At 34.9% G+C, this 27,668-nt stretch overlaps 1 protein-coding gene across 11 annotated transcripts in view; it reads left to right on the plus strand.

The window, feature by feature from the left end:
* The first annotated feature begins 263 nt into the window (after nucleotides 1-263).
* The window catches only part of LOC128256386 (proton-coupled zinc antiporter SLC30A2), a 36,173-nt gene continuing 8,768 nt past the window's right edge, over nucleotides 264-27,668 (plus strand). The window contains exons 1-8 of one of the 11 annotated variants that reach the window (XM_052986702.1): nucleotides 265-508; nucleotides 11,636-11,820; nucleotides 11,984-12,475; nucleotides 12,561-12,716; nucleotides 12,825-12,987; nucleotides 13,173-13,326; nucleotides 24,289-24,519; nucleotides 24,681-24,807. In XM_052986702.1, coding sequence (XP_052842662.1) covers nucleotides 12,185-12,475; nucleotides 12,561-12,716; nucleotides 12,825-12,987; nucleotides 13,173-13,326; nucleotides 24,289-24,519; nucleotides 24,681-24,807 — 1,122 coding nt within the window. In that variant the 5' untranslated portion in view covers nucleotides 265-508; nucleotides 11,636-11,820; nucleotides 11,984-12,184. Of the gene's footprint in view, nucleotides 509-564; nucleotides 716-11,635; nucleotides 11,821-11,983; nucleotides 12,476-12,560; nucleotides 12,717-12,824; nucleotides 12,988-13,172; nucleotides 13,327-13,379; nucleotides 13,499-24,288; nucleotides 24,520-24,680; nucleotides 24,808-27,668 lie in introns of those variants that run through there. The other 10 variants (XM_052986704.1, XM_052986703.1, XM_052986710.1 and 7 more) reach the window with 10 other exon arrangements.

Raw genomic sequence — 27,668 nt, forward strand, 5'->3', positions numbered from 1 at the left:
TACATTCACCCATGTATCCAAATCAAAGCCAATATTCTAAAACCAAGCGCGAATACCTTTGATTTATTTTCTAAGTGTACGTTACAGATTAGCCATTTCGGCTACTGCGCTGTGAGCTCTACAAATAACTCAAAAATCACTCGAGTGAACCACTCGAGAGAGCCAGCTGATTAGCACTTGAGCGAGAGCGAGGCGTCGATGCCGGCACCCAACCCTCACTCTCTCCTTATACGGACCACAAATGAGTCGACGACGCCGACGCCTCTGGTAGTTGAACTACACGCGTCGCTGCGTGCGGCCTGAAAAAAACGAGAGCTGGTGGTCGCGATCGAAAATCGTAAATTAGCAGGTCGAGAGTGTAGTGTAAAGTGTAGTTTAAATCAGGGTAATTCCTCAACCTTAAGCAAGAGAAGGCGAAGAGATTGATGAGATGATAAATAAATAAGCAGCTGAGAATCGTACGCCCACAACTGTAAACATCGCAAGTCAATGTATACTGTTTACATAAGTACATAAGTAACAACAACCAATCGCTGGTACTACAAAGCGAACTTCGGGCAGAATCGACTGATAACACAGCCCAACAAAATATATCTTTTAGTGTGATGTGAAAATATGTGAAAAATGGGTTTTTAAACATTTTTTGTCCTATATTTAGTAACTAATGCTTAGAAATTTGCTGAAAACGATTGAAACAGCGATTTTCAATCAAAAGGTGACAACGAAATTTAAAAGACTACAATTATTTAAAACAAGAAAGGAAGCAAACTTCGGCAAGCCGAAGTTCATATACCCTTGCAGCTATTGCAAAAACTAAATATTCTTGAAAACATTAAAATTATGATTTACTTGCGTATATGTTTAAAAACTTTGAAGCTATGATGATTTGCAGATTAATTACTCGATAATTCCTATGGCAGCTATATAATATTTTAATAAAATTAAAAGCGTTAATCTAAACTATCAAATTATTATAAAGTCTAAAAAATTAAAAAAAATTACAAAATAGAAAAGTTTCATTTTTAAACAAAATGTTTATATATATTATTGTTTCTATGGGAGCTATATGATATAGTCGTCCGATTGTAATGAAATTTTAACCGTAATTCTGAATTATTTAACCATTACTATATGTCGAAGAACTAAAAAAAAAATTAAGAAACAGCAAAGTTATAATTTTTTTCCTTTATTTTTCCGATTGTTCCTATGGGAGCTATATACTATATGTCGAAGAACTAAAATAAAATTAAGAAACAGCAAAGTTATAATTTTTTTTCCTTTATTTTTCCGATTGTTCCGATGGGAGCTATATGCTATAGTTGTCCGATCCGGCCCGTTCCGACTTATGTATGTTGTTTTTTAAATGTAACTTTTTTGTTTCGTAATTTTTTTTTTTTTAATTGTTTTGACTTATGAATTCCTTGACAGTTGAAAATTACGATTTTAATTCGATTAAAATTGGAAAACGATATCATATAGCTGCCATAGGAATTATCGAATAATTGAGCTGCAAATCATCATAGCTTCAATGTTTTTAAATATATACTCATCATCATAATTTTAATTTTTGCAAGAATATTTAATTTTTGAAATAGCTGCAAGGGTATATGAACTCCGGCTTGCCGAAGCTTGCTTCTTTAACTTAAGATTTTATCTCTGTACGAAAAAAGGGGTAATGTTTTTCAAATTCCTTTCCGTATTTTTATACCCTTGCAGAGGATATTATAACTTCAGTCAAAAGTTTGAAACGCAGTGAAGGACCTGTTGCCGACCCTATAAAGTATATAATTCTTGATCAGCATCATTAGGAGAGTCGATCTAGCCATTTCCGTCTGTTCGCCCGTCCGTCCGTCCGTTTCTACGCAAACTAGTCTCTCAGTTTTGAAGCTATCTGCATGAAACTTTTGCAAATATTTTCTTCCAGTTGCAGGTAGTAAACAAGTCGGATCGGACGACTTTAGTATATAGCTCCCATAGGAACAATCGGAAAAAAAACGTAAAAACTTATAACTTTCCAGTATTTTAATTTTTTTTTAGTTCTACGAGATATAATCATGATTACGATTTAAGTTTGGACTTAATATGACGACTATATCATATAGCTCCAATGGGAACAATCGGTATATTACAAACAAAAACCTAAAAGTCATATTAACTTTTCTATTTTTATACCCTTGCAGAGGGTATTATAATTTCAGTCAGAAGTTTGCAACGCAGTAAAGGAGACATCTCCGAACCTATAAAGTATATATATTCTTGATCAGCATCACTATGGGGAGTCGATCTAGCCATGTCCGTCTGTCCGTCCGTTTCTACGTAAACTAGTCTCTCAGTTTTAAAGCTATCTGAATGAAACTTTCCCATTATCTTTCTATTGCAGGTAGTATATAAGTCCCATAGGAACAAGAACATAGTTCTTCGACATATAGTAATGGTTAAATATTTCAGAATTACGGTTTAAATTTCATTAAAATCGGACGACTATATCACATAGCTCCTATAGAAATAATAAAAATATATAAAATATCTATCTAATAATTGAGCTGCAAAACATCATAGCTTCGATGTTTTCCAACATGTACGCAAGTAAATCATAATTTTAGTGCTTTCAAAAGTATTTAATTCTTGCAATAGCTGCAAGGGTATATGAACTTAGACCTGCTGAAGTTTGCTTTCTTTCTTGTTTTTTGTATTTTTGTTGGAATTTTAATTGTTTATTTCGATTAGTAACTAAGAAGCACGTAGAAAACACTGCTCTTTGAAAAAGCGTGAAGTCGTCAAAAATTATTAATGAAAGGAAAATCTTACAGAAAAGTTGGTCGATTGGTCGGATGGTCAAACAAAATGATTAACAACGCTGTAAACCTTCAAAAAAACCTGAAGACATTAACGGTCTCTGACCCCTCTTTGAGTCAATAGATTGATTCGTGAGAGGAAGAGGGATCCTTTCAAGCCTTCTATTGCGCTAAAAAAAAACTGAAAATAAATGCGACAGATCAAACAGTTCACACATATCTCAGGCAACAAGAGCACAAAGGATCCTTTCAAGACTGCTCCTGTGCTTAAAAAAGAGCTGAATTTAAATGCGACGGATCACATATCTCAGAGAAGAGCAAGGAGGAAAAGTATCACGATGAATACAAGTTTTGTACTGGGACTTTAAGCATAGAGCGTGTAGTACTATGGTATGGGATTGCTTTCCTATTATGGAGTAAGCCTAATATATTGGATAAAAATCATCAAAGATCAGCACGTCTACATGAATATTTTGGAAACCATTATGCTGCCGTTTGCAGAGTATGAGTATTCCAACACGACAATGACCCGAATAATACCAGCAGGAAAGCAAAGAAATGGTTCCATGGTTTTGTCAACGTATTGGAGAGGCATGGACAGTCGCCTGACCTTAATCCTATAAAGAATCTGTGGTCCGACGACCAAATTCTCTTTGGGAAGTAATCAGCTTTAGAACTAAGAGACTAGTTTGCGTAGAAACGGACGGACAGATGGACGGACAGACGGACATGGCTAGATCGACACTCCTAGTGATGCTGATCAAGAATATATATACTTTATAGGGTCGGAAACGTCCCTCTGCAGAGTATAAAAATTGTCGTCGAGATCTTGGAAACTATAAACTATATTTATTTAAACGCTAAAGATTTAAGACTTTTCATGCAGCCGCCCACTTTAACGCCTCACTCTTAAATCGTACAAGTATGTCTGAGACATGTTAGACCGTAGCTTTTGGTCATATCTTTCGGTAGCCTCTGCCGCTGCTCGGCCGCTGCTCTGCCGGTAATCGCTGCAGTAGAGAGACAGACAACGAAACTGTTAGCGGGGGGTGGACGCAATTAGTTTCTCTTCCTCGCTATGCAGTTTGACATGTGGCGCAACCTAAGCTTCGATTGTTTTGTAGTTGGAAAACTTAGTTTGAAGTTTGTTGGACGAGTAACGGGCATCTTATAGTCGGGAAACTCGACTATAGCGTTCTCTCATGTTTTTACTAAAAATAGACCGAAATTTAATAGATTTACATGTGCTGAGTCCGTTTTGACGAAATTATACCAAATTTTTTGTAATTTTACTTTAATAACAAGCGTATTAACTTATGTGCCTGAAATTCTGCCTCATTGGCAGAAATGGTTTTTAATCACTCTTTTTAATTCTAAAGCAAAGTTAAGTATTTTTTAGAAGTGTAATAAGAGATCATCTCTATTATTAGTGGGCGCTTAGTTTAAATTATTTTTTAGCGACGTCAAGATTACTTTGTGCATCATCACGTGAGAGCCACAGCTTAATTCATTAAGCGCTGTCAAAATCAAACCTGTTGGTAAGGTCACTGGACGTTTGCCGCCAGCCTTTGCTTTATTTAGCATGGCCTCTGGCTAAGTAATAAGTATAAATACTCTGGATAGTAAAACTTCCTATTTTGTTTAAAAATGTTCCCGTAATTGATTAGATTAGAATTGACTTAAAAACTGCGGCAAAACAGCTTCTAAGAAGTTCTTAGTTAGAACACCTAAGCGCTGTGCTCTGTCTTAAGCCACAAACTGTTGCAAAAAGAAAAGCAAGAAAAAGTTCAACAAAACGAACCAAAAAATTAAATTTCGAGGAGTCATGACATAAGATTTCATCGAAACTAAATTCTCCAACAACCAATTTGCTCGAATTTCTTTATCAGTTCCCGTTGGGAATATGCAGAAAATATTGGGACACACAGATAACACTCACAATTACTGTCTGCGAAATCTGAAGGTTCAGATGCAAGTTACTAAAAATTACGTACAAAATTTGTACAAATGTTTTAGACTTCGACTATCATATTTTATGTTTGCTATTGATTAATAACTGCCTGGCCAGATTCGAAATCTGCGCACCGAGGTCTTTGTATCTATCTAGAAACTTATCCGTTCACTAATGTAAACAAAAGATCAAACTTTGTAAATATTTTTGTTTGTACAAGTTTGAGCCTACAAAATTGATGTAGGTCCAAGCTCGACAATGTTTCTCACATATATGACTTTGTTCAAACTTTGTAATGTTGGAAAGGAACTGGGCATAAAATAGTTGATAAAAACATTATTGTTTTATCTGTAATCGAGTTTGTAACGTAACTCTTAAAAATTCGGTTGCATTGTTAACAAGAAAGGAAGCAAACTTCGGCAAGCCGAAGTTTATACACCCTTGCAGCTATTGCAAGAATTAAATATTTTTGAAAACATAAAAATTATGATTTACTTGCGTATATGTCTAAAAACATTGAAGCAATGATGATTTGCAGCTCATTATTAGGTAGTTATTTTATATAATTGTATTATTTCTATTGGAGCTATATGATATAGTCGTCCTATTTTGATGAAATTTTAACCGTATTCTGAAATATTTATCCATTACTATATGTCGAAGAACTTATAGAAAAATTTAAAAACACCAAAGATATAATTTTTTTTTATTTACTTTTATGATTGTTCCTATGGGAGCTATATGCTATAGTCGTCCGATTTTGATGAAATTTAAACCGTAGTTCTGAAATATTTATCCATTACTATATCTCGAAGAACTAAAAAAAAAATTAAAAAACAGAAAAGCTATAATTTTTTTCATTTATTTTTATGATTGTTCCTATGGGAGCTATATGCTATAGTCGTCCGATTTTGATGAAATTTAAACCGTAATTCTGAAATATTTAACCATTACTATATCTCGAAGAAAAATTAAAAAACAGAAAAGTTATAATTTTTTTTTAATTTATTTTTCCGATTGTTCCTATGGGAGCTATATGCTATAGTCGTCCGATTTTGATAAAATTTAAATCATAATTCTGAAATATTAAACCATTACTAAATGTCGAAGAACTAAAAAAAAAATTAAAAAACAGCAAAGTTATAATTTTTTTTATTTATTTTTCCGATTGTTTCTATGGGAGCTATATGCTATAGTCGTCCGATCCGCCTCGCTCCGCTTATATACTACCTGCAATAGAAAGACAACTTTTGGGAAAGTTTCATGCAGATAGCTTAAAAACTGAGAGACTAGTTTGCATATAAGCGGACGGACAGACGGACAGACGGACGGACAGACGGACAGACGGACATGGCTAGATCGACTCTACTAGTGATGCTGATCAAGAATATATATACTTTGTAGGGTCGGAAACGTCTCCTTCACTGCGTTGCAAACTTCTGACTGAAATTATAATACCCTCTGCAAGGGTATAAAAAACACCAATATTTGAGCTAAGAGTTCTTTTTAACCTACATTATCAATGCTGAATATTATTTTAGTGTGTCCCTGTCGCAGCTTAACAAGAGCTCTCAGCTCAAAGCTTGCAGGGACCCTGTGCCAAGAAAGTCAATTGCGTCAGAGCCCTCAAATAAAACTTTTAATCATAACTTATTGAAAACTTAAAAACAAGTTATTTATTAAACAAGAAAGGAAGCAAATTCGGCAAGCCGAAGTTTATATATCCTTGCGGTTATTGCATAATTTAAATATTTTCTTAATCATCTACATCTTAAACATTTTAAACATATGCGTATATGTTTAAAAAAAATCTATAAGATATCGTTTTCCGATTTTAATCAAATTAAATGCGTAGATCTAAACTATTAAAGTATAGACCAAATAATTTAAAAAAAATGAAAATTAGAGAAGTTACAATTGTTTTCATGGGAGCTATATGATATAGTCGTCCGGTTTTAACCAAATTTAAATCCATTACTAAAAATCGAAAAACTAAAAAAAAAACCTAATCTTTTTTCATTGTTTTTCCCGATTGTTCCTTTGGGAGCTCTGTGATATAGTCTTCCGATCCGGCTCGTTCTGACATTGTGTACTACCTGCAATAGGACGACAACTTTTGGGAAAGTTTCATGCAGAAAGATTTTAAACTCAGAGACAAGTTTGCGTAGAAACGATGGACGGACAAACGGACATGGTTGATTGGATCGACTCTCCTAGGATGCTGATCAAGAACATATATACTTTATAGGGTCACTGCGTTACAAACTAAAATTATAATACCCTCTGCAAGGGTATAAAAAAAAATTAAAAAAAACTGTTCGTGATAAGCTACTTATTTGTATGAAGAAGTAATGTTAAAATTTTCAAAAGGATCGGTTGAGTAGATTTTGAGTTCAGATGTTCACAAACTTCAAAAAAGACGTTTTCGGGAAAATCGATTTAAAGTTTTTCATACGTGAACAATCTGGTAATACTGCCTGCCGTTTCAAACGCTGTAACTCCGTAAGTTTTACTCGGAATGATTTTAAATTTGTACAGAATAATCTTAACATATTGTTGATTCAGAAAAAAACAATGAAAAAGAAAACCCTCCCCCTTAAAGATGAGAGGCGGTGGCACTACAATTATTTTGACAGCAACTGTACATCTCGATAAGTTAGACAAATCCTATAAGTTATTAATTTGCTGGGGCTTTGACAACTCTAATAGGAAACGTGAAGCTTATCGCAACTCAAGGGCCCCAAGGCAGCAAAACAATAAACGCGTGCGGCCTAACATAAAACAAAACTCACGATAAAAAACATACAACAAATGCGTAAGCAACCTAGCCGCACTACACATATGTGAGCAGGGAAATGTTCGCTGATAAGAATTTAAACACAATATTAGATTTGAGTCGTGCAGTTGTATTATTTGGAGCAGTTTGAATGTAGAGTTGTTTGACTTTACCATACATTTGTACCTAGTTTTGACGACTGACATACCATTAATGCACTGCGATTAGAATTCTCAGCAGACTACGATTATTCCATTAAACATTACTGACGTAGCAAAGAGTTCCCGTGGTCATACACCCAGAGAAAAATGCCATACTAAAATAAATATAAATACTATAAATTATTATCATTTTATTATATTTAATAAGGCTTAGAATCAGTCGCTTTAATTTTAGTCTGCTTATCATTATGGTGTGTCTTTGTTTCATTAATATATGTAGACAACGTGCGCAGCTTATATTTCAATTAAATAATTTAAAATTAGTAACAGCAATAACATAAACTTAAAACCCAATCGATCAGATAGCCATGAGCTGTTAGGGATTGGCAACTCCGTGTCCCCTACGCATTTTACCAAAACCCACAACTCGCTATTAGATTTATTTTTTGTGTCTGAAACAGACAGAGTAGCTACATATGACCAATTTATTGTCCATCCGTTTCATTCTTGACCTACAATACCTTGACCATACAACAGTTTTTAGGGACTTTAAAAATATCAACTACGACCTTTTGGACTGAGCCTTTAATTCGTGCAATTGGAATAACATATAATATATTCCCTTTCCGGAGTTGAGGAACAAGTTAACTTTTAACAACACAACATTTTTTTATTTATATAACTGTCTCGTTCTTCTGAAAAACAATGGTTTCATAGAAACATTAAAGATGCAATATTTAGCGTCACGGGGCGTACAATAAGTGGAAAAGGTACAGGACACGTTAGGCTTACGCGGTGTTTAAGTAATTGAGACAAAAGCGACCCAACTTACTGATACCCGTCAATTAAATAACCCATCTTCCACTACTCATACATGGAAAATTATATAAAACTTGGGAATATGCAAACTTAACCCAAGTACTGCACAAGACATAAATGTTAATGAACTCAATAAGAAGTTCTTAAACTGCACAGTACCTGAAATCACTGAAAATAAATATCTAAACCCACAATTTGTACCTAAAACAGTCTGTGTATTAGCAAGTGTAATGTTCTTCAGAGTATACTAAGAATTAAGAGTGAAGCTACTGGGTTTGGAAATCATGGCTTATCAATTCAATAAATTTATGACCGACAATGCAATGCTTAATAATAATCAGTCTAGTTTAAGGAAAAACAAAAGCTGTACCTCAGCTATTTCAAAAAATTGCAGACGACCTAAGGGAACAAATAGACGAAAATAATGTTATACGTTTAGTTTAAAGTTTTCGATACAGTAAACCATAATGTTCTTTGTGCAAACTTCGAAGTATGTTTATGTTTTCTAAAACTTCTGTCAAACTTGTGTCTTCGTACCTTCAAAATCGTCGTCAATCTGTTGTACTGTATAGCGTTTCGTCTTCATTTGAAAATGAGCTTGGTCCTCTGTTGCTTACATTATATGTTAATGACTTCCCAATGCGTTATCTAAATTTATTTTTCACTTGTATGCTGATGATGTCCAAATGTGTGCGAATAGTCCCTCAGGGCCTAGTTACACTTGGGTTGCTCTATTGCGTCATTGCGTCTGTGGCTATATGCAGTTTTTTTTACATAGGTTTTGTATAGGCAGATAGAGATGAGGAAAAAGTGCTTTGAAGTGCATCAGTCTACAAAATTTTGATTTTTACCGATGTTCACTCGATTTTACTAGATGTTTGTAACAGAGAACTTGCACGTTTAAATGAGTGGGCCGGCAACAAGGGACTGGGATCAACCCATCAAAATCAAAATGTCTTGCCATAAGTAATAGAAAGATAGTTGTTAATTTATTGCGGCCACTGAGCTAAAATAACGCGCCACTTGAGTATGTTGAAACAGCTGGAAGTTTAGGTTTCACATTCAACAGAACTCTTACCTGGAGTGATCATATTACAAAGTCTGTAGGGAAAACATATGGCATAATAAGGACATTATCCGTTACTAAAAATTGCCTGCCCACTCATATAAGATTACTTATAGCTAAAACCTGCATTGTGAAAGCGCTATTTTATGGAATAGAATTTTTTCAAACTGTGACACACTGTTGCAAACTGTGATTAGCAGGGTCACGTAAATTAAAGTAAAAATAGAAGCCGACTAAGGTTAGTTCTTTTTATAAAATAAAGTCTCATGTAACATTTAAATATTTGCAACTCTTTGTGACTAACGCATTAACTTACAAGTTCCAAACTTGTAGCGTTGGGATGACAATTTATAATAAAATACAAATACAAATAATAATAATAAGTTCTCCAGCGGGTTTAGGTCTGGGGGCCGTGTCAGAACGTTTTTAGATTGTGCTTTCAACAAGGACTCTACAATTTAAGAACCGCCTTTTTTGTGAACTTTTCTTTAACATTTGCTCTACCATTGCTTCTAAACATAGATTCATGGCTTCAAACAATTAGATTCCACTTGTTTTTTGTTATACCCTCGCAGAGGGTGTTATAATTTCAGTCAGAATTTTGCAACGGAGTGAAGGAGACATTTCCGACCCTATAAAGTATAAATATTCCTGATCATCATCACTAGGAAAGTCGATCTAGCCATGACCGTCTTTCCGTCCGTCTAAACGTATATTTAATTTTTGCAATGCTGCAAAGGTACATATACTTTGGTTTGCCGAAGTTTGCTCCCAAAACAAGAACAGCGTCACAAATTTTTAAAATATATCTGGATTTGTTCCCCAGGAACATATACATATATAATGTATTTAACAACATGCATCTACAATATTTATACAAGAATGTAAAAAAAAAAAAAAAAAAAAAAACCTATAGTCGAGTCACCGATTATAAGATACCCGTATAATTAAAAATGATGTAGATATGATGTTTTTTTCTTTTTATAGTCGTTGTTTTGTAATCGTTGAAAATTATGTAACAGGTAGAAGAAAACGTTTCCGTCCCTGTAATGTATATATATATCCTTGATCAGGATCAATAGCCGAGTCGATCTAGCCATGTCCGTCTGTCTGTCCGTCTAAATGAACGTCGAGATCTCGGAATATATAAGTTCATTAAGATTTAGTAATAATTTACTTTTTTAGAATTGCAGTTTAAATTTGATTAAAATCGGGCGACTTACTCTGTGGACGGCCGTTCACGTTGTGACGATGAGCACCGGAAAACGTGCGTTTGTGGATACTAAATTAAATTTTTGCAATAGCTGATAGGGTATATGAACTTCGGCTTGACGAAGTTAGCTTTCTTTCTTGTTCTTCTAAAAGTTTAAGAAGTTTAAGTTTAAATCGCCAACAATTGAGAAAAGTATTCTTCCTTAGTTATTACCAAAGAAAATATTTTTTTTTTATTTTTTTTTTTCGATTGTTCCTATGGGAGCTATATGCTATAGTCGTCCGATTTTGCTGAAATTTAAACCGTAACTCTGAAATATTTAACCACTACTATATGTCGAAGAACTAAAAAAAAAATTAAGAAACAGCAAAGTTATAATTTTTTTAAACTTATTTTTCCGATTGTTCCTATGGGAGCTATATGCTATAGTTGTCCGATCCGGCTCGTTCCGACTTATATACTACCTACAATAGAAAGACAACTTTTGAAAGTTTCATGCAGATAGCTTTAAAACTGAGAGACTAGTTTGCATATAAACGGACGGACAGACGGACAGACGGACATGGCTAGATCGACTCGTCTAGTGATGATGATCAAGAATATATATACTTTATAGGGTCGGAAATGTCTCCTTCACTGCGTTGCAAACTTCTGACTGAAATTATAATACCCTCTGCAAGGGTATAAAAATGTAAGAGTATCTCCTTCCTTTTCATTAACAAAAAAAATGTAAGAGTATCTCCTTCCTTTTCATTAACATAAAAAATGTTGTAATCCCAAAAATATTAAAAATATTTTAACTTACTCATTTTAAAGTTATACGTGTGTCTATATTAACTTTAAATTTTCGACAGGATGTACCTGGTGCACTTAAATACTGACTAAGCCAAAGAGGAGCGATCACAATGCCTCTAACTGATTGACTCGTCTAGTGATGATGATCAAGAATATATATACTTTATAGGGTCGGAAATGTCTCCTTCACTGCGTTGCAAACTTCTGACTGAAATTATAATACCCTCTGCAAGGGTATAAAAATGTAAGAGTATCTCCTTCCTTTTCATTAACAAAAAAAATGTAAGAGTATCTCCTTCCTTTTCATTAACATAAAAAATGTTGTAATCCCAAAAATATTAAAAATATTTTAACTTACTCATTTTAAAGTTATACGTGTGTCTATATTAACTTTAAATTTTCGACAGGATGTACCTGGTGCACTTAAATACTGACTAAGCCAAAGAGGAGCGATCACAATGCCTCTAACTGATTGACTCAATGTGTCAGAGTTATAATTTTGATAATAGGATGCTCACATTGCGCAAGCTAAAGAACAACTGTCCAACTCCACCTTAGCAAACGCTGACATCAACACGCGCACAAAACGCAAACAGAGACTAAAGACCATGCCAAAATATCAGAAGCTTGATACATCCGTGCCGCCCCACGGCTACGAAGACGACTGCGAAGAGGGCGTCGCGCTGTACGTTGATGATAATCAGACGGATCCGGGCCTCCAGCAGGAGCCAACCAATCGAGCAGGTCGCCTGCCAAACGTCTACGGAAATAAACACAGCCTTAACAACAACGGCGTTAAGAGCTGTGTGGTAGCAACAAAGACGAAAACCGACCAGACTCCGGAGGAACAGACATGGGAGGTGCCCCTCCTGTGCAGTGATGACAACGCAGGCATGGAGGTAAGTGCGCCTAATTGCGGGATCCAAGTGATGCGCGGGCCATTTATATGTAATAGACTTACATATGCACACTCATATTTATAAGCACTTGCAGCACTCGGACCACGAGCGAATGGAATATGGTATGGAGCTAGAGTGCCGCAGCCGTCAGCCAGGATTCGGGGCCAATCGTAGGAGCAAATCAGCACAGGAGGCCAAATCTAAGATTCTGCTCGCGGTGTCCCTGTGTTGCATCTTTATGGTGAGAAGGCGAACATCACCCTCGATATGTGTGGGCACGCATTGTTGATTTAATTATGATACATTTTATGCCCCGCGGCGCTATCATCGGACATAACGGCAAACACAGATCATTGAGTTCCTTGGCGGCTACGTGGCCGGAAGCCTAGCCATTATGACGGATGCAGCCCATTTAGCTTCTGATTGCATTAGTTTCGTCATCGGCCTGGTCGCCATTTGGGTGGGCGGTCGACCCCCGGACGAGCGCATGTCCTTTGGTTACAAACGCTTCGGTAAGTAGGCCAATTGTGTCTGTCATTATTTCGGGTCAATATGATGCATTATAGTTCATTTTGAGCGTTCGCCCCCATTTGTATCAGGCACTGAACCCGTCTGCCCTACAGGCAGCTCAAATCGCTCACGTCCACCGACTTGGCCATTTACTAACAACATTTTCTTGATTGTTTCGTTTTTAAAGAGGTCATCGGCGCTCTGGCCTCTATACTGGGAATCTGGCTCCTGACCTCCTTGCTCGTCGTGGTGGCCATTCAGAGGATCTACTCTCAGGACTTTGAACTGAACGTCGACATGATGATGGTCATATCCGGCATTGGTATCGCCATTAATATTGTGTGAGTTATAAACATTTTTTGTCACTACACGTTTTAATTAGGACAGACCTCAGACCTTCATTTAAGGCATTATCAAACCAAACACCTCTTAACGAGGTTAAAAAGTCGTGACGATCGCACCCTCAACATACAAAATATATGATATCAAATCCATACCAAATATACCTCTCTGATCGAGAACTTAAAACATTCAGGCCTGCACTGCAATGGTAATGGTAAATAAGAGAAAGAACATTCTTTTCTGCACTTCGAATCCAATTGCCAAAAATGTACGAAACTTCTAGACTTGAAGCCAACTCCACGTAGATCACAGATAACCGTACCTCATTCTAGGCTTCTTTTTAGTTGCTTTCGCTTTACTTACCGCGATCGATTTACAGCGATATTTCGAAATAAACTTTTATTAATTAAGGTTTAGTGCTGATACTTCAAAGTAAATTAAACACAACATTACAAATTTTTAAATTGAGAATGTGTCGCGGATTACATTGCACTGACAAGGAAAGATATATATTATCAAGAAACTAAATGACGACGGCAAAACAGAATTAATGATGTGCTCAAATAAAAAAATGTTTTCGGCGATTAATGAAAGAATTAGGGGAGATACGAGGTGGAAAGCAAGCCAAAACCAAAAACATTAAAAAAAGGACCCATGCCTTACATCGAAGAAACTCAAAATAAATTAATGGTAAAAGTAACTAGTCGAACAGTAATAAACAGGCTGACTCAATGGAGTGTTCTGGTCTAAAAGCCTGAATTTAACGCATTTTTTCAAGTAAGATAAAAAAGAAATGAAAAACATTTTGAATATACAATTTTTTATACGTTTTTTATTAACATTTTAAAATACAAAGATAAAATTAAAAACAAGAAAGAAAGCAAACTTCGGAAAGCCGAAGTTCATATAGCCTTGCAGTTATTGCAAGAATTAAATACTTTTGAAAACATTAAAATTATGATTTACTTGCGTATATGTTGAAATACGTTGAAGCTATGATGATTTGCAGCTCAATTATTAGATAGTTATTTTATATTTTTTTTAATATTTCTATGGGAGCTATATGACATAGTCCTCTGATTTTGATGAAAGTTAAGCCGTAATTCTAAAATATTTAACCATTACTATATGTCAAAGAACTAACAAACAATTAAAAAAACAGCAAAGTTCTAATTTTTTTGTATTTTTTTTCCGATTATTCCTATGGGAGTTATATGATATATTCGTCTTATTTTGATGAAATTTAAACCATAATTCTAAAATATTTAACCATTACTATATGTCAAAGAACTAACAAACAATTAAAAAAACAGCAAAGTTATAATTTTTTTTATTTTTTTTTTTTCGATTGTTCCTATGGGAGCTATATGCTATAGTCGTCCGATCCGGCTCGTTCCGACTTGTTTACTACCTGCAATAGAAAGACAACTTTTGGGAAAGTTTCATTCAGATAGCTTTAAAACTGAGAGACTAGTTTGCGTAGAAACGGACGGACAGACGGTCAGATGGACAGACGGACAGGGCTAGATCGGCTCGCCTAGTGATGCTGATCAAGAATATATATACTTTATAGGGTCGGAAATGTCTTCTTCACTGCGTTGCAAACTTCTGACTGAAATAATAATACCCTCTGCAAGGGTATAAAAACCAATATTCTCCGAGATACAGGCCGATGAGGTGTGGTCTTCAAAAAAACCGGTGCGTTCTAGTTGATATGATTTCAGCCCTTGTAGAGATCGGAAAAAGAAATCAAACAAATTCTTCATTAGTAAAAATGCCGTTATCGGATTGACCATTAAAAAAAATAGTTAAGAATAACAAAACGCTTCAGCTTGAAAACAAAAAATGTTTTTTAGCCAATTTTGTCAAACTTTTCAAATATTTAAAAAGTACTTCTAATCAAAATTTTGTAAAGTCTGAGGCAGACGAGATAGAGACTATTATAAACAAGACATATTTCAAATTTCAAAGGAATCGGCTCAATAGAACTTAAAATATCATGTCAACCACCTCAAGGATAGAGACTTCAGCAGAATGAAGTGCGGGAGAGGTGGAGGCGTCATCGTGGCTGTCCGCCGTACCTTCTTCTTCTGCGCAGCTGTACTTTCAAACGAGGACTCTCTTCTGGACCAGTTGGCTGTTGAGGTATCTGGATTGTCTGGGAAGACTGTAATAGTTGCTTCTTATATTCCCCCTGGAAGTGACTTTACGCTCTATCAGGCGCATATGAATAACATTGCCTGCCTACATGCCAGCATTGATGATTCTGATGGTCTCGTTGTGACAGGAGATTTTAATTTGGGATCTGTTGTATGGTCATGTGATCCGCAATCCCATGCTATGGTGCCTGGCAATGTACACCAGGCACATAAATTATTGTTATCGATGATTGTTATAGTATGGGCCTCACCCAGATAAATTATATATTTAATGATTTGCATAGGCTACTAGATTTAATATTCGTCAATTCTATTGTTCATTCCTCGGTAAGCCTTGCTGAGTTTATTATTTCTAGTTGTGATGTTCATCATAAGCCCTTATGCTTTAATATTGAATTTTATAATTTCTTCCCAGTTGTTAACTTTATTCCTATGTATAATTTTGATCATGCCAGCTTGGTTGCCGTAAGTATTTGCCTCACGTCTAAGGATTGGGTTTCCTTGCTATCAAATGCTTGCATTGAGACCAATTACAATAACTTTCTTGTCGCTTTAAAAAATATTCTTTACAGCACTTTTTCAACCAAGTTACGGGGTTCCTATAGGCTTCCTTGGTTTACAAAAGGTCTCCAGAAATATAAAAATCTAAGAAATAAGTTCTACAAACGGTTCATTAGATGGGGTAATCCATTGGATCGTGATAGATATAGACAACATAAGCGGGAATTTGAGTTTCTTAATAAATTTTTAAATAATCAATACATTTCCGATATTGAAAAAAGCTTAAAGTCAAATCCAAATGTGTTCTTGCGTTTTATTAATTCAAAGAAATCTTAATCTTCCATACCGTCAACTGTGTCATATAACAATACTACCGCTAATTCTGGGACAAATATTGCAAATCCTTTTTTGGGCCAATTTTGAGCCTGCTTGTGACTGGAATGACCAGCAAATTCTAACTAACATTCCAGAAATTTGGAATATTGGTTCCCTTGAAATAAATGATGAGGACATTTCTGAAGCTATTTCGCAATTTGACGACTCCATTAAGCCGGACATAGATGGAGTTTCTTCATTTTTTCTTAAAAAAATTTATCACAGTCTTCTTCAACCCCTTAAGATGATCTTCTCGTCTTCGCTATTTCAGGGTAAATTTATTTCTAGATGGAAAATTGCCAAAATTTTAACGGTTCATAAAAACGGAAGCAAGTCTGAGGTTTCTAATTACAGGCCTATTGCTAAAATAAGCAAAAATAAGCCATTCGAAAGCATTGTAGTTAAAAAATTATCCTTCCTGATACGTACTTTATTGAACCTAATCAGCACGGGTTCATGCCTGGTCGTTCTACTACCTCGAATTTAGCTATTTTCGCGAAACCTTGCATACAAGCCTTTGAGTTACATTCCAAGGTGGACACAGTTTATACTGATTTCGCCAAAGCTTTTGATAAGGTTTCTCACTCTGTCTTGCAAGCAAAACTTTTTAAGCTTGGTATTCACGGCTCTTTTCTATTTGGATCTCTTCTTATTTAACAAACCGATCCTATCATGTTGAAGTCAGCGGGTTTGTTTCTAACCTCTTTGAAGCAACCTCTGGTTTTCCTTAAGGCAGTTCTCTTGGTCCTTTGCTTTTCATTATTTTCATTAATGATATTTGTTTCTGCATTCAATCTGCCAAGTATCTTCTTTATGCGGATGACCTTAAAATATACATGCCAGTGAATTCCTTAAATGACAGTTATTTGCTACAATCGGACTTGAACAAAATCAGTTTATGGTGTATTCAGAACAATTAACCTCTCAACCTAAATAAATGTGATGTTGCTCGCTATAGTAAATGTATCTTAAATATTCTTTCTACATATGTTATTAATAACCATTCACTCTCTGCACTTACTGAGATTATGTGCAGAGATTATGGTCCCCTTCGACAGTAAATTTTTGTTTATTAACCATATAAACCATGTTCTGCCGAAGGCATATGCAATGTTCGGATTTGTCAAAAGAAACACTATTCTTTTTAAGGACCCATACTCACGACTGACAGTGTTCTCAGCATTTGTGCGTTCAAGAGTGGAATATGCTTCCTTTATTTGGAACCCGTCAGGTGATGTTCATATCAATAGAATTGAGAGGCTGCAGAAAAAATACCTAAAATTTGCACTTCAGCCGTTAAACTTTTCGGAACCTTTGCCAGCATACTCTAGCCAATGTTGCCTACTGCATACCTGCAGTCTAGAAGATCGCCGTTCAATAGTGAGCTTGCTCTATATCAATGATGTTATAATTGGTAATATAGATAGTCCATTCATATTAAGCTCAATTAAATTCATTATCCCTGCCAGGAGTCTCCGTACCATCATCCCATTTTTTGAAAGTGCTGCGAGGACTAACTATGCGCGGCATGAGCCAATCTTAAGAACTTTAAGACTTTTTAACTCTGCCACTAAGTATTCGATTGGTTTGGGGATAAAAAAGGATGTGCTTAGGCAATTACTTAGGGAATAATTTTTAATTAATACTTAGTTTTAAAGTTAAGTTAGTTGATAGCCAGATAAGGATTTATCCATTGGCGAATAAATAAATAAATAAAGTTTTTTTCGAGAAAAACGAGTTCGAAGATTATGAAACAATTCTCACAGAATTGGCTGTGTCTCCGAAAATAATTCGAATTTTTAAAAATCCTTTTGGGATTATATTTTTGAAAGTCTAAACTTTTAAAATAAGCAAAAAAAATGGTTTTCAACTTTCTGGGCCAGAATACTTCCTAAAACAAAAAAATATGAAAAGAAATACTTATTTTTGCAAAACGACATTTAGACCGCCAAAATTAGAAAAGCGTCTTGTGGTTCGATGAAACTAAAAATAAATATGTTTGGATCAGAAAGAAAAACATATGTAATACGCCCAAAAAACTTTGATTACGATGCCATTAAACCCTAAATTTGTGCCAGCCTAGTCAATTCTATGAATCGCCGATGCTCTGCGGTGTTAAAAACGAAAGTACTACTAAATATTCGTTAAAAAACTACTTTAGAGTGTTTTTAGTGTTTTGTTTCTATTATTTTTGGCAAAGGAAAAAACTAAAAATTAATTCTTTAAGTTCTTACACAAATTGATATAACGGTTCCTTAATATGAAACATGCTTTAGTATGTGTTAAAAAAATTATTTAATGAATATCTGATCTATTTCTAATGAAATATTTGGAGACAAGGAACCAAAACTGCGCGTAGCTATTATTTTTTCCACCACTGTATACATGTATATAGCTACCTATATATAATGATATATTATATACACAGTGGCGAGCAAAAGTGAGTGCATGTTCCGAAACTTAAAAAACTTAAGGTTCAAGATAATCAAACAAATTAAATTTTTTTGTTTACATAATTATACTCGTTACTGGTATACTAAAAGGGTTTATGGCAGGGGTCCTCAAAAATGCTTATGGCAGAGCAATGACCGACATATTTAAAAAAGTTCACAAACACAAATTATATTCACGAACACAAAAACAAATTATTTGACTTAGCCATCAAAAAAAAAAACAATGTAATTGTTTTTGCCTTGACTCGGTTTTATCAGTAACGAATTGGACCGCAAGGAAGAAACGAAAAATTGTTAGTGTATACAACCAGAAAAAAGTAGTACGAATAGTTTTAGTACGGACGTACTTGAAAATCGGCCGAATATTAATTAGAATTTTTAGGACGAACGTGTACAGAACAAGTACGGATCCTACTTGACAATAATATTTTAAAATGTTTATTTTTAATACACAGAGAAAACGATATTTTTCGCCTTAACTCAGCTTATAGTGTTTTGTAAATAATACCAAAATTATTTAAAACAGTAATATCTATAAAAAACTATTTATTTAACAAAAAAAACACAATACCTAATAATTTAAAGCAAGAACATTTCGTTCTTAAAATGATTGGACTAGGAGGTAATTGGGTAGCTATTAAGATCCCGGGTTCAAATCCCAGACGAAGTAATCAATTAATTATTTTTTTTTGGTTTTATGTTTCTATTGCAAACGTTCTGTTTTTACTTAAATATGTATCTAGTTGACCTCAAAAGTATAGCTAATAAAAGCTATTTGAATTTTAAAATGTTCTTCACATTTTTTGTATTTTATTTGAAAAAATGCCAAAAATTCATTCTTCTTAACCGAAATACCCCGTTAATAGCCCAGTCCCACAAAGCCCATCCAAGCGAAACAGTGTAACTGAAACTGGTGTACCCACAGAGCCACCGACCATCAAAGACAGTCACAGTGGAGTATGCAAAATTTTTTGAGGGTTCTTTTACTCTATCAAACTGTTTTTCCAGCTCTTATTTTATTTAAATGCTATGGATTAGTTGTTAAATGGTTATCTGAACTTTTAAATAGTGGCTTATATCTATTCTGAGTTTAAATTGCTGCCTGGGGGAGTGTTCACCTCCCAAGCCCCTTTGTTTTTCAACTACGCATCTGGTTCACAGAATCAAAGATGGCCGCCATGTCAATTCAAATTCTTTCGCGCAAAAACTTTTAAGTTGCACCGAAAAAACATCGGCTAAATATCGGCTAGAAACGTGCGTGTGTTGAAGAATAACTGGAAAATTTTTTGCACGGCAAAACCTTACGGACCATCTTTGAAAAAGATGATAAATGCTGGATGGTGCTCTGTGGGGCTAGGCCATTAGGCTTGGCATTTAGGCTACAAAAATTGCTCATAAAACTAAAAAACTTCATATTGGTGCAATTTTAATAGACTGAATAACATCGGTAGTATTCGATTGTTTTTCTAAAACCATCGAATATCATCTGTGGTCCCACCATCGTTTGTTCTAAAGCTCTAACGTCAAGATCTCGGAAGCTAGAGATTTTTGCAACTTGGCGAGTTTATTTCAAAACGGAGCCACTCTCTTCTTGTATTTGTAACAAGTATGTGAATGAGAAAATATAACATTTTAGATGAATTCAAAAAACCCACATTTTTTACCTACTTCTATTTTCTCTCTCACACCATTCTTGTCAGCAAATTAGGCAGATTTATATTTAGATTTCGTATGCTATTCTTATTGTTCGTAGTGCAGCTAAAGACGTGTTACCTATTTTTTTAATTGCTTTCCTGTTAATACTAAGTTTTGGACTCAGATGGACGAATAGTTTCGCAGAGTTCAACCGAGTTCGTGTGCTTTGCTCATACAACCAGCTGGGCTTGTTGATAAACAAAATAATTTGAGAAAGCAAAATCGAAGATGTTGAATTTAAAGGACGCCAGAGTTAAATGAAATGGTGACAGATACGCGACTTTTTCTTGTTTTTATCGTTTTTCCTGCAAGTTCAAATCCAACACCAAACGCCTGACAAACGTTCATCCAAGACGTCTGGCAACGCTATGCACATTTCAGTATTTTCTGTCGATCTGAGTACCGACTTGCACAAAGGCACAGTCAAAAAGTGTTCGCCGATTATTTGCCTCTCGCTCTCTCACGTAGGCGGCGAACGGTTTTCGTCGATCTGAGCACTAGGCTTTGAAATGACAAAAAAAAGCCTAGAAATTGAAAATACTGAAAAGGGCTGTTTTTCTCGTACTATTTCCGAGAGTCTTGGTATAAGCCAATCTGTAATGATCTCAGTTCAAAAGAGGAAAAATATGACTCCCAAGCCGCGTAGGGAGTCAAAGGTCGCAAAAAACTATTGATGGACCCAGATGCTCGACTAATGATGTCCAAAATGTGAAAAAACAAGCTGCTTACACCGAAATGTGCTTCTTTGGCCATTAACAAAAATGTTAGCCTGTGGACTGCCAGAACATAGCTGCATAACATAGGTTCTTGTCCGACAAGAAGGTTAAAGCGCGTTTAAAATTGGCAAGGGACCACAAAAATTGGACCACTGATGATTGGATACGTGTTATCCGGTCTAAAGAATCCAAATTTAACCGTTTCCAATCAGATAGAAAGCAATACTGCTGGCGAAAACCCGAAGAAAGTCTTCAAAGGCACCATGTAAAGCAAACCGTTAAACATGGCGGCGGAAACTTAATTGTTCGGGGATGCTTCACATGGTGGCTCTCTGCATTTAGTCAAAAGTATTTTTGAATACCTATCTTCCCAATTTTATGGAGAAACTAGATGGTGATCCAAAGCACAAAGCAAAAATTGTTAATGGGCTTATGACACTACATTGTTGGCCTCATTCATTGCTCATTTATTTTTTTAACTATACGATTTTACGTAAGGGCGAGCAGGACAAACGTAGGACGATTCCAATGAGCAATGAATGGAGAAAATTGACAGAACCCGATACCCAATAGTAAAATACTAGACGGAATTGGGCAACAAAAATAGCATTCGATAAAATAAGACTGGGGCCAATACATCAATGACACGGGTATAACACTACATTGTTTGCCTCATTCATTGACAGATTGATTGAAGCTCAGAGACAGAAACAAATATATGGATACTGCTCGAGACTTTTTTGGTAAAAAGATCACGGTCACACTGCCTTTTTAACGTTAAATTCAAACTTAATTGTTTTGTTTATTATATTGTGTTCATCCCGCTAATTTTAACGTTTAAAGGTTTTCAGTTGTTACCTTTAAATGGTAAAAAATATTTCGGATACATTTAAGCCTCGCTCCAATGAATGAGCAAAATTGTATTTTTTAAATACAATTATTATTTCTGGTTTTTTATCAATTTCTTGCTAAATATAATCTTTATGAAAAAAACACATCCAAACAAGGTCTAGATAGTGATGAACAAACTATTTTAACTTTCATCGATGCATTATCGCGTTCGAGAAGGCTATCAAAATATGATGGTTTTCGTGAATGTTATCGATATGCAACATATATATCATATGCAGGCAAATTTGCCTGCGGCGCTATCATTCCCATCGTCCATTTCTTCCCTAATACCTTCCTTCTTTCCTGCACCATATCGGCAAAACAAAAAACAAACAATAAATAATACCAAAAACTTAACATTTTGTTTACATAAATCTCCCGAAAACTTGTGCTTCTGAATATATAAAATGTACAAAAAAATAAAAAAACAATAGTAAAAACACCAAGCAAATAAAACCAAAATTGAAATTTCAAATTTCATAAAATAAAAAAAAACTATGATGAGGTTCGAGTGTGAAGTTTACACTGTAAACTGATTTTATGTCAGAGAAAAATAAAAATGTATCAAGCGGCAAGCTTTAGATATGCGAAAACCTTAGATATGAACAATTACGCGATAGTTTTGTTAAGTATCGATAAGAATTTAGTAATGCCACCCCGGTCCAATTACTTGTGGGCTTATTTTAAAATGACGGTTTGAACGCAAAAGTTTTCTACATTTTTCTCGTAAACTATCAGCTTTATGCAAAAGAGTCACTTAACATGAAATGTGTATTTTAACTAGATCTCACAATTTTGTTAAATTGTATTTTTTCAAGAAATTGGTCTTGTCGCATATTTTGACCTTTTTTTCATAAACCACAAAGTACATAAATTCTGAAAATTTTAAGCGGATCAGGATCAGGATCAATATCGAGTCGATCTAGCCAGTACCGTCTGACTGCCCGTATGTCTGTCTGTATGAACGTCGAGATTTTGAAAACTAGAAAAGCTTGAGATTTTAATATGAAATGCAGATTCAAGTAATTCTAACGCTGCAAATCGCAAAAGTCTGTTTTGTTATTCTGAGACATGTTAGACCTTAGCTATTTGACTCTTGGTGTGTGTTTTTCGGTTATATCTATCGCTAGACAGAAAAATTTGTCAAAATCGAGCTTTTTATTTAGAAGCTATTGAGATATTAAGTCCTTTGTTGGCGGGAGGTGGGGGTGCTGCGCGCCCTTAGCTCCTACACAGAGAAAATTATCAAGTATATTTTACCATTTTGAGAATATTCGTACCCAAAAATTCCAAGACCAAAAATTCTCTCTTTGAGTCCAGTTTATTCAGTTTGAGTACAAATTTTCAAGAATGAAAAAACTCAAATTTAGTACATATGCGATTTTTTCAAGTATTTTTTCTCAAAATGAGAATCTACCAAAATAAACCGGCCAAAAATGTAACTAACATTTTCTTTCAACTTTATTGTTTGTTTTACATACATATGTATAAAAATTGTAGAGCTAAATTGATTCATTATAAACATAATAATTCATAATTAAATGTCATTTTATTTACGAAATATTTTTATGAAAAGCACATGCCTAAACTGAGAATTGAACACCGGACCTTTCGCGCTCTTGATGTAAGCCTTAACCACTCGTCCACGCACGCTCTAACTTGTCAGTAAGCAAAAGCCGCACAACTATTTTCTTTGAAAAGGCGAATTCGTATTTTAAGCAAAATATTTGGGCTATTTTTTAGAAATGATAAAGAGTTACATAAATAAGCATTAATAAAATAAAAATTAAAACAACGACGAAAACTGAACTCGGATCCTCAAAACCTTGGGTGTTAGCTTCCTGGTTCGGACATCTCAGACCGCTCGTCCACGGATTTTGAGTACATTTTGCCTCATTATTAGAAAATTTTTTCTCAAATTCAGAAAAGTATTTAAGTATTATTTCTTAAAATGAGTACAAATATTCTCAAGTTGAGAATTCAAATTTCCAATTTCTGAACGTCAGAATTTTCTCTGTGTAGTGTTGGTAATGCAGTTCGATTCGTTTTAAAATTTTGTTTAGCTAAGTAACGGGTATCTAATAGTCGGAAGACTCGACTATAGCGTTCTTTCTAGTTTTTTTGTAAATTCATTAAACAATTGTAGAATTAAATTTCTGTGTACCCAACAGAATGGTGTTTGTTTTGCATGGCTCCTGGTTCGTGGGAAATGGACACGGCCACTGTCACGGTCATAGTCACAGACCCAGTCACGATCACTCGCACACCCAATCACTTACTGAGGCTGGTAGTGAGAGCTTTCTGATGACGGAGGCAGCAGCACCATTGGAGACGACTGATAAACTTACAAACGGTCATAACATTGTTATTACAAATGGGACGCAACCATTCCAGCAGACTGGGTAAGTGTTAATACAGACAAACCCAAGCATGGACTACAATTGTTGATTCAATACATACCTGTTATTTGAATTAACAAACTAATTTTTGATAATTTGGTATTAACATTTTCTGCTGACTGCTCTCTCTCTCTCTCTCTCTCTCTCTCTCTCTCTCTCTGCAGGGCGACATACTCGCAAATAACTCACGAAGAGAAAAATTTGAACTTGCGAGCAGCTATGATTCATGTGATTGGGGACCTGGTTCAGAGCGTTGGCGTTTTTTTGGCCGCAGTCCTTATCAAAATTTACGTGAGTTTTTTCTGTGGACATACCAATAAATTTATTCTCGTGCGCAAACATGACTTTTAAAAATCTGTTCATAAAAGGAATCCGTTTAAGTCAACTTCTGACATAAAGCAGCGGCTGCTACATCATGCATACAACATGTTGGCCTAAGTCATTATCGCGGCAAGTCTTTACGCTCTGCCAAAAAAAAACACTTTTCCACACCCAAAAAAAAAAAAATTTACGCCTATTACTCAGATCGACGAAATGTTTTGTCAGCGTTATAAGTTTATTCTTTCGTGAGTGACCGAAGTTTTGGCCTTATGGTCTTACTGTCAGTCAGCTGGGATTGTTGACAAACGTAAAACAATTCAACTTCAACCCGCCAGTTTGCAACTATATTTAATCATAATCAGTACTGTAAATCTATATGTAATATTTTACAAGAAAGGAAGAAAACTTTGGCAAGCCGAAGTTCATATACCCTTGCAGCTATTGCAAGAATTAAATATTTTTTAAAACATTAAAATTATGATTTACTTGCGTATATGTTTAAAAACATTGAAGCTATCATGATTTGCAGCTCAATTATTAGATAGTTATTTTATATATTTTTATTATTTCTATGGGAGCTGTATGATATAGTCGTCCGATTTTGATGAAATTTAAACCGTAATTCTAAAATATTTAACCATTACTATATGTCGAAGAACTAAAGAAAAAAAAAAAGAAAACAGCAAAGCTATAATTTTTTTTGTATTTTTTTTGCGATTGTTCCTATGGGAGCTAGCGTCGTCCGATTTTGATGAAATTTAATCCGTAATTCGGAAATATTTAACTATTACTATTCTAAACTATTTAACCATTACTATATGTCGAAGAGCTAAAAACAAAAAATTAAAAACAGCAAAGTTATATGTTTTTTTTTTATTAATTTTTTCGATTATTCCTATGGGATCGGACGACTATAGCATATAGCTGCTATAGTCGTCCGATCCGGCTCGTTCCGACTTATATACTACCTGCAATAGAAAGACAACTTTTGGGAAAGTTTCGTGCAGATAGCTTTAAAACTGAGAGACAAGTTTGCGTAGAAACGGACGGACAGACGGACAGGGCTAGATCGTCTCGCCTAGTGATGCTGATCAAGAATATATAGGGTCGGAAATGTCTTCTTCACTGCGTTGCAAACTTCTGACTGAAATAATAATACCCTCTGCAAGGGTATAAAAATAGAAAAGTTAATATGTCTTTTAGGTTTTTGTTTGTAATGTACCGATTGTTCCCATTGGAGCTATATGATATAGTCGTCATATTTAGTCCAAACTTAAATCGCAATCATAATTATATATCGAAGAACTAAAAAAAAATGTAAATACTGGAAAGTTATAAGTTTATACGTTTTTTTTCCGATTGTTCCTATGGGAGCTATATACTAAAGTCGTCCGATCCGACTTGTTTACTACCTGCAACTGGAAGACAATTTTTGCAAAAGTTTCATGCAGATAGCTTCAAAACTGAGAGACTAGTTTGCGTAGAAACGGACGGACGGACGGGCGAACAGACGGAAATGGCTAGATCGACTCTCCTAATGATGCTGATCAAGAATTATATACTTTATAAAATCGGCAACAGGTCCTTTCTTGTTTTTCATTTATTTTTCCGATTGTTCCTATGGGAGCTATATGCTACACTCGACCGATCCGGCTCGTTCCGACTTATATACTACCTGCAATAGAAATACAGCTTTTGGGAAAGTTTCATGCAGATAGCTTTAAAACTGAGGAACTAGTTTGCGTAGAAACGAACGGACAGACGGACGGACAGACGGATATGGCTAGATCAACTCTCCTAGTGGTGCTGATCAAGAATATATATACTTTATAGGGTCGGAAATGTCTCCTTCACTGCGTTGCAAACTTCTGACTGAAATTATAATACCCTGTGCAAGGGTATAAGAATGTAAAATAATTACTATTATAATTATTATTATTATTATACAATCTTTCTAAAGATTTTCAGCTATACTTTGCGATGTGTTTAACAAAAGGGGCATATAAATGGATCGGGAATATTTTGTGATCAACATTGTTTCACTGTGGCATATATTTCTCAGTTTTTTGGGTTTTACTGTTATGCTCTGCCAACTTCAACCTCAAAAGATTAAATTTTTTATTCTTTACGCCGCGTTTGTTCACCTAGAGAAATCTGGCAAAGCAATATTTTGGTTTTTTTTACGAATAATCCGTTCGCCTGTCTTTGCTCTCATTTTGCAAAAATCTAACGAAATCGTAAACACATACCTTTCCATTCAAAAAAATTCGATCCGTTCGTTCACAAAAATCGAACGCCGTTTATAAAATACAAACCTTCCGTTCATGTAATCATTCAAAAAAGTTTAGCCTAGGGGCGAAAAGTCTTCATACATCAAACATTGGGCATTGGACATCCGGGCTAACATCGTTGAGAAAAGTAATAAATTTTTTTTTTTTTTTTGTTAATTTTCTGCATTTATTTTAATTGTTTCTTAAGTAGACTTCAAAAGAATAGTATATTTAATTTGGTTGCAAACATTTCTTAAACGTGTTTATCATTTCAAAGTGGTAGAAAAACATCTTTATTTTTTTTTGCTGTAAGATAACTAATTCAATATTAAAATGTTCTGTAATAGACCTCAAAATGTTGGTAATATTTTATGAGCGAGCACTGTTTGTCCGTTTTCGTTCTTGATTTTTTATTGTTTTGACCAGATTTTTTTTTGGTGTATTCTCAATGAAAGGATCGCCGCGCTAAAGTTAAGGTGTAAAATGCAGGGACGGTAAAAGATGTAAGTTGTTTGTACAAAAATTATGTTTATGGTTATCTTCAAAGTCTCAAAAAAGTTA

This window comes from Drosophila gunungcola (assembly GCF_025200985.1).
Source record: "Drosophila gunungcola strain Sukarami chromosome 2R unlocalized genomic scaffold, Dgunungcola_SK_2 000017F, whole genome shotgun sequence".
In the NCBI taxonomy this organism is placed as follows: Eukaryota; Metazoa; Arthropoda; class Insecta; order Diptera; family Drosophilidae; genus Drosophila; species Drosophila gunungcola.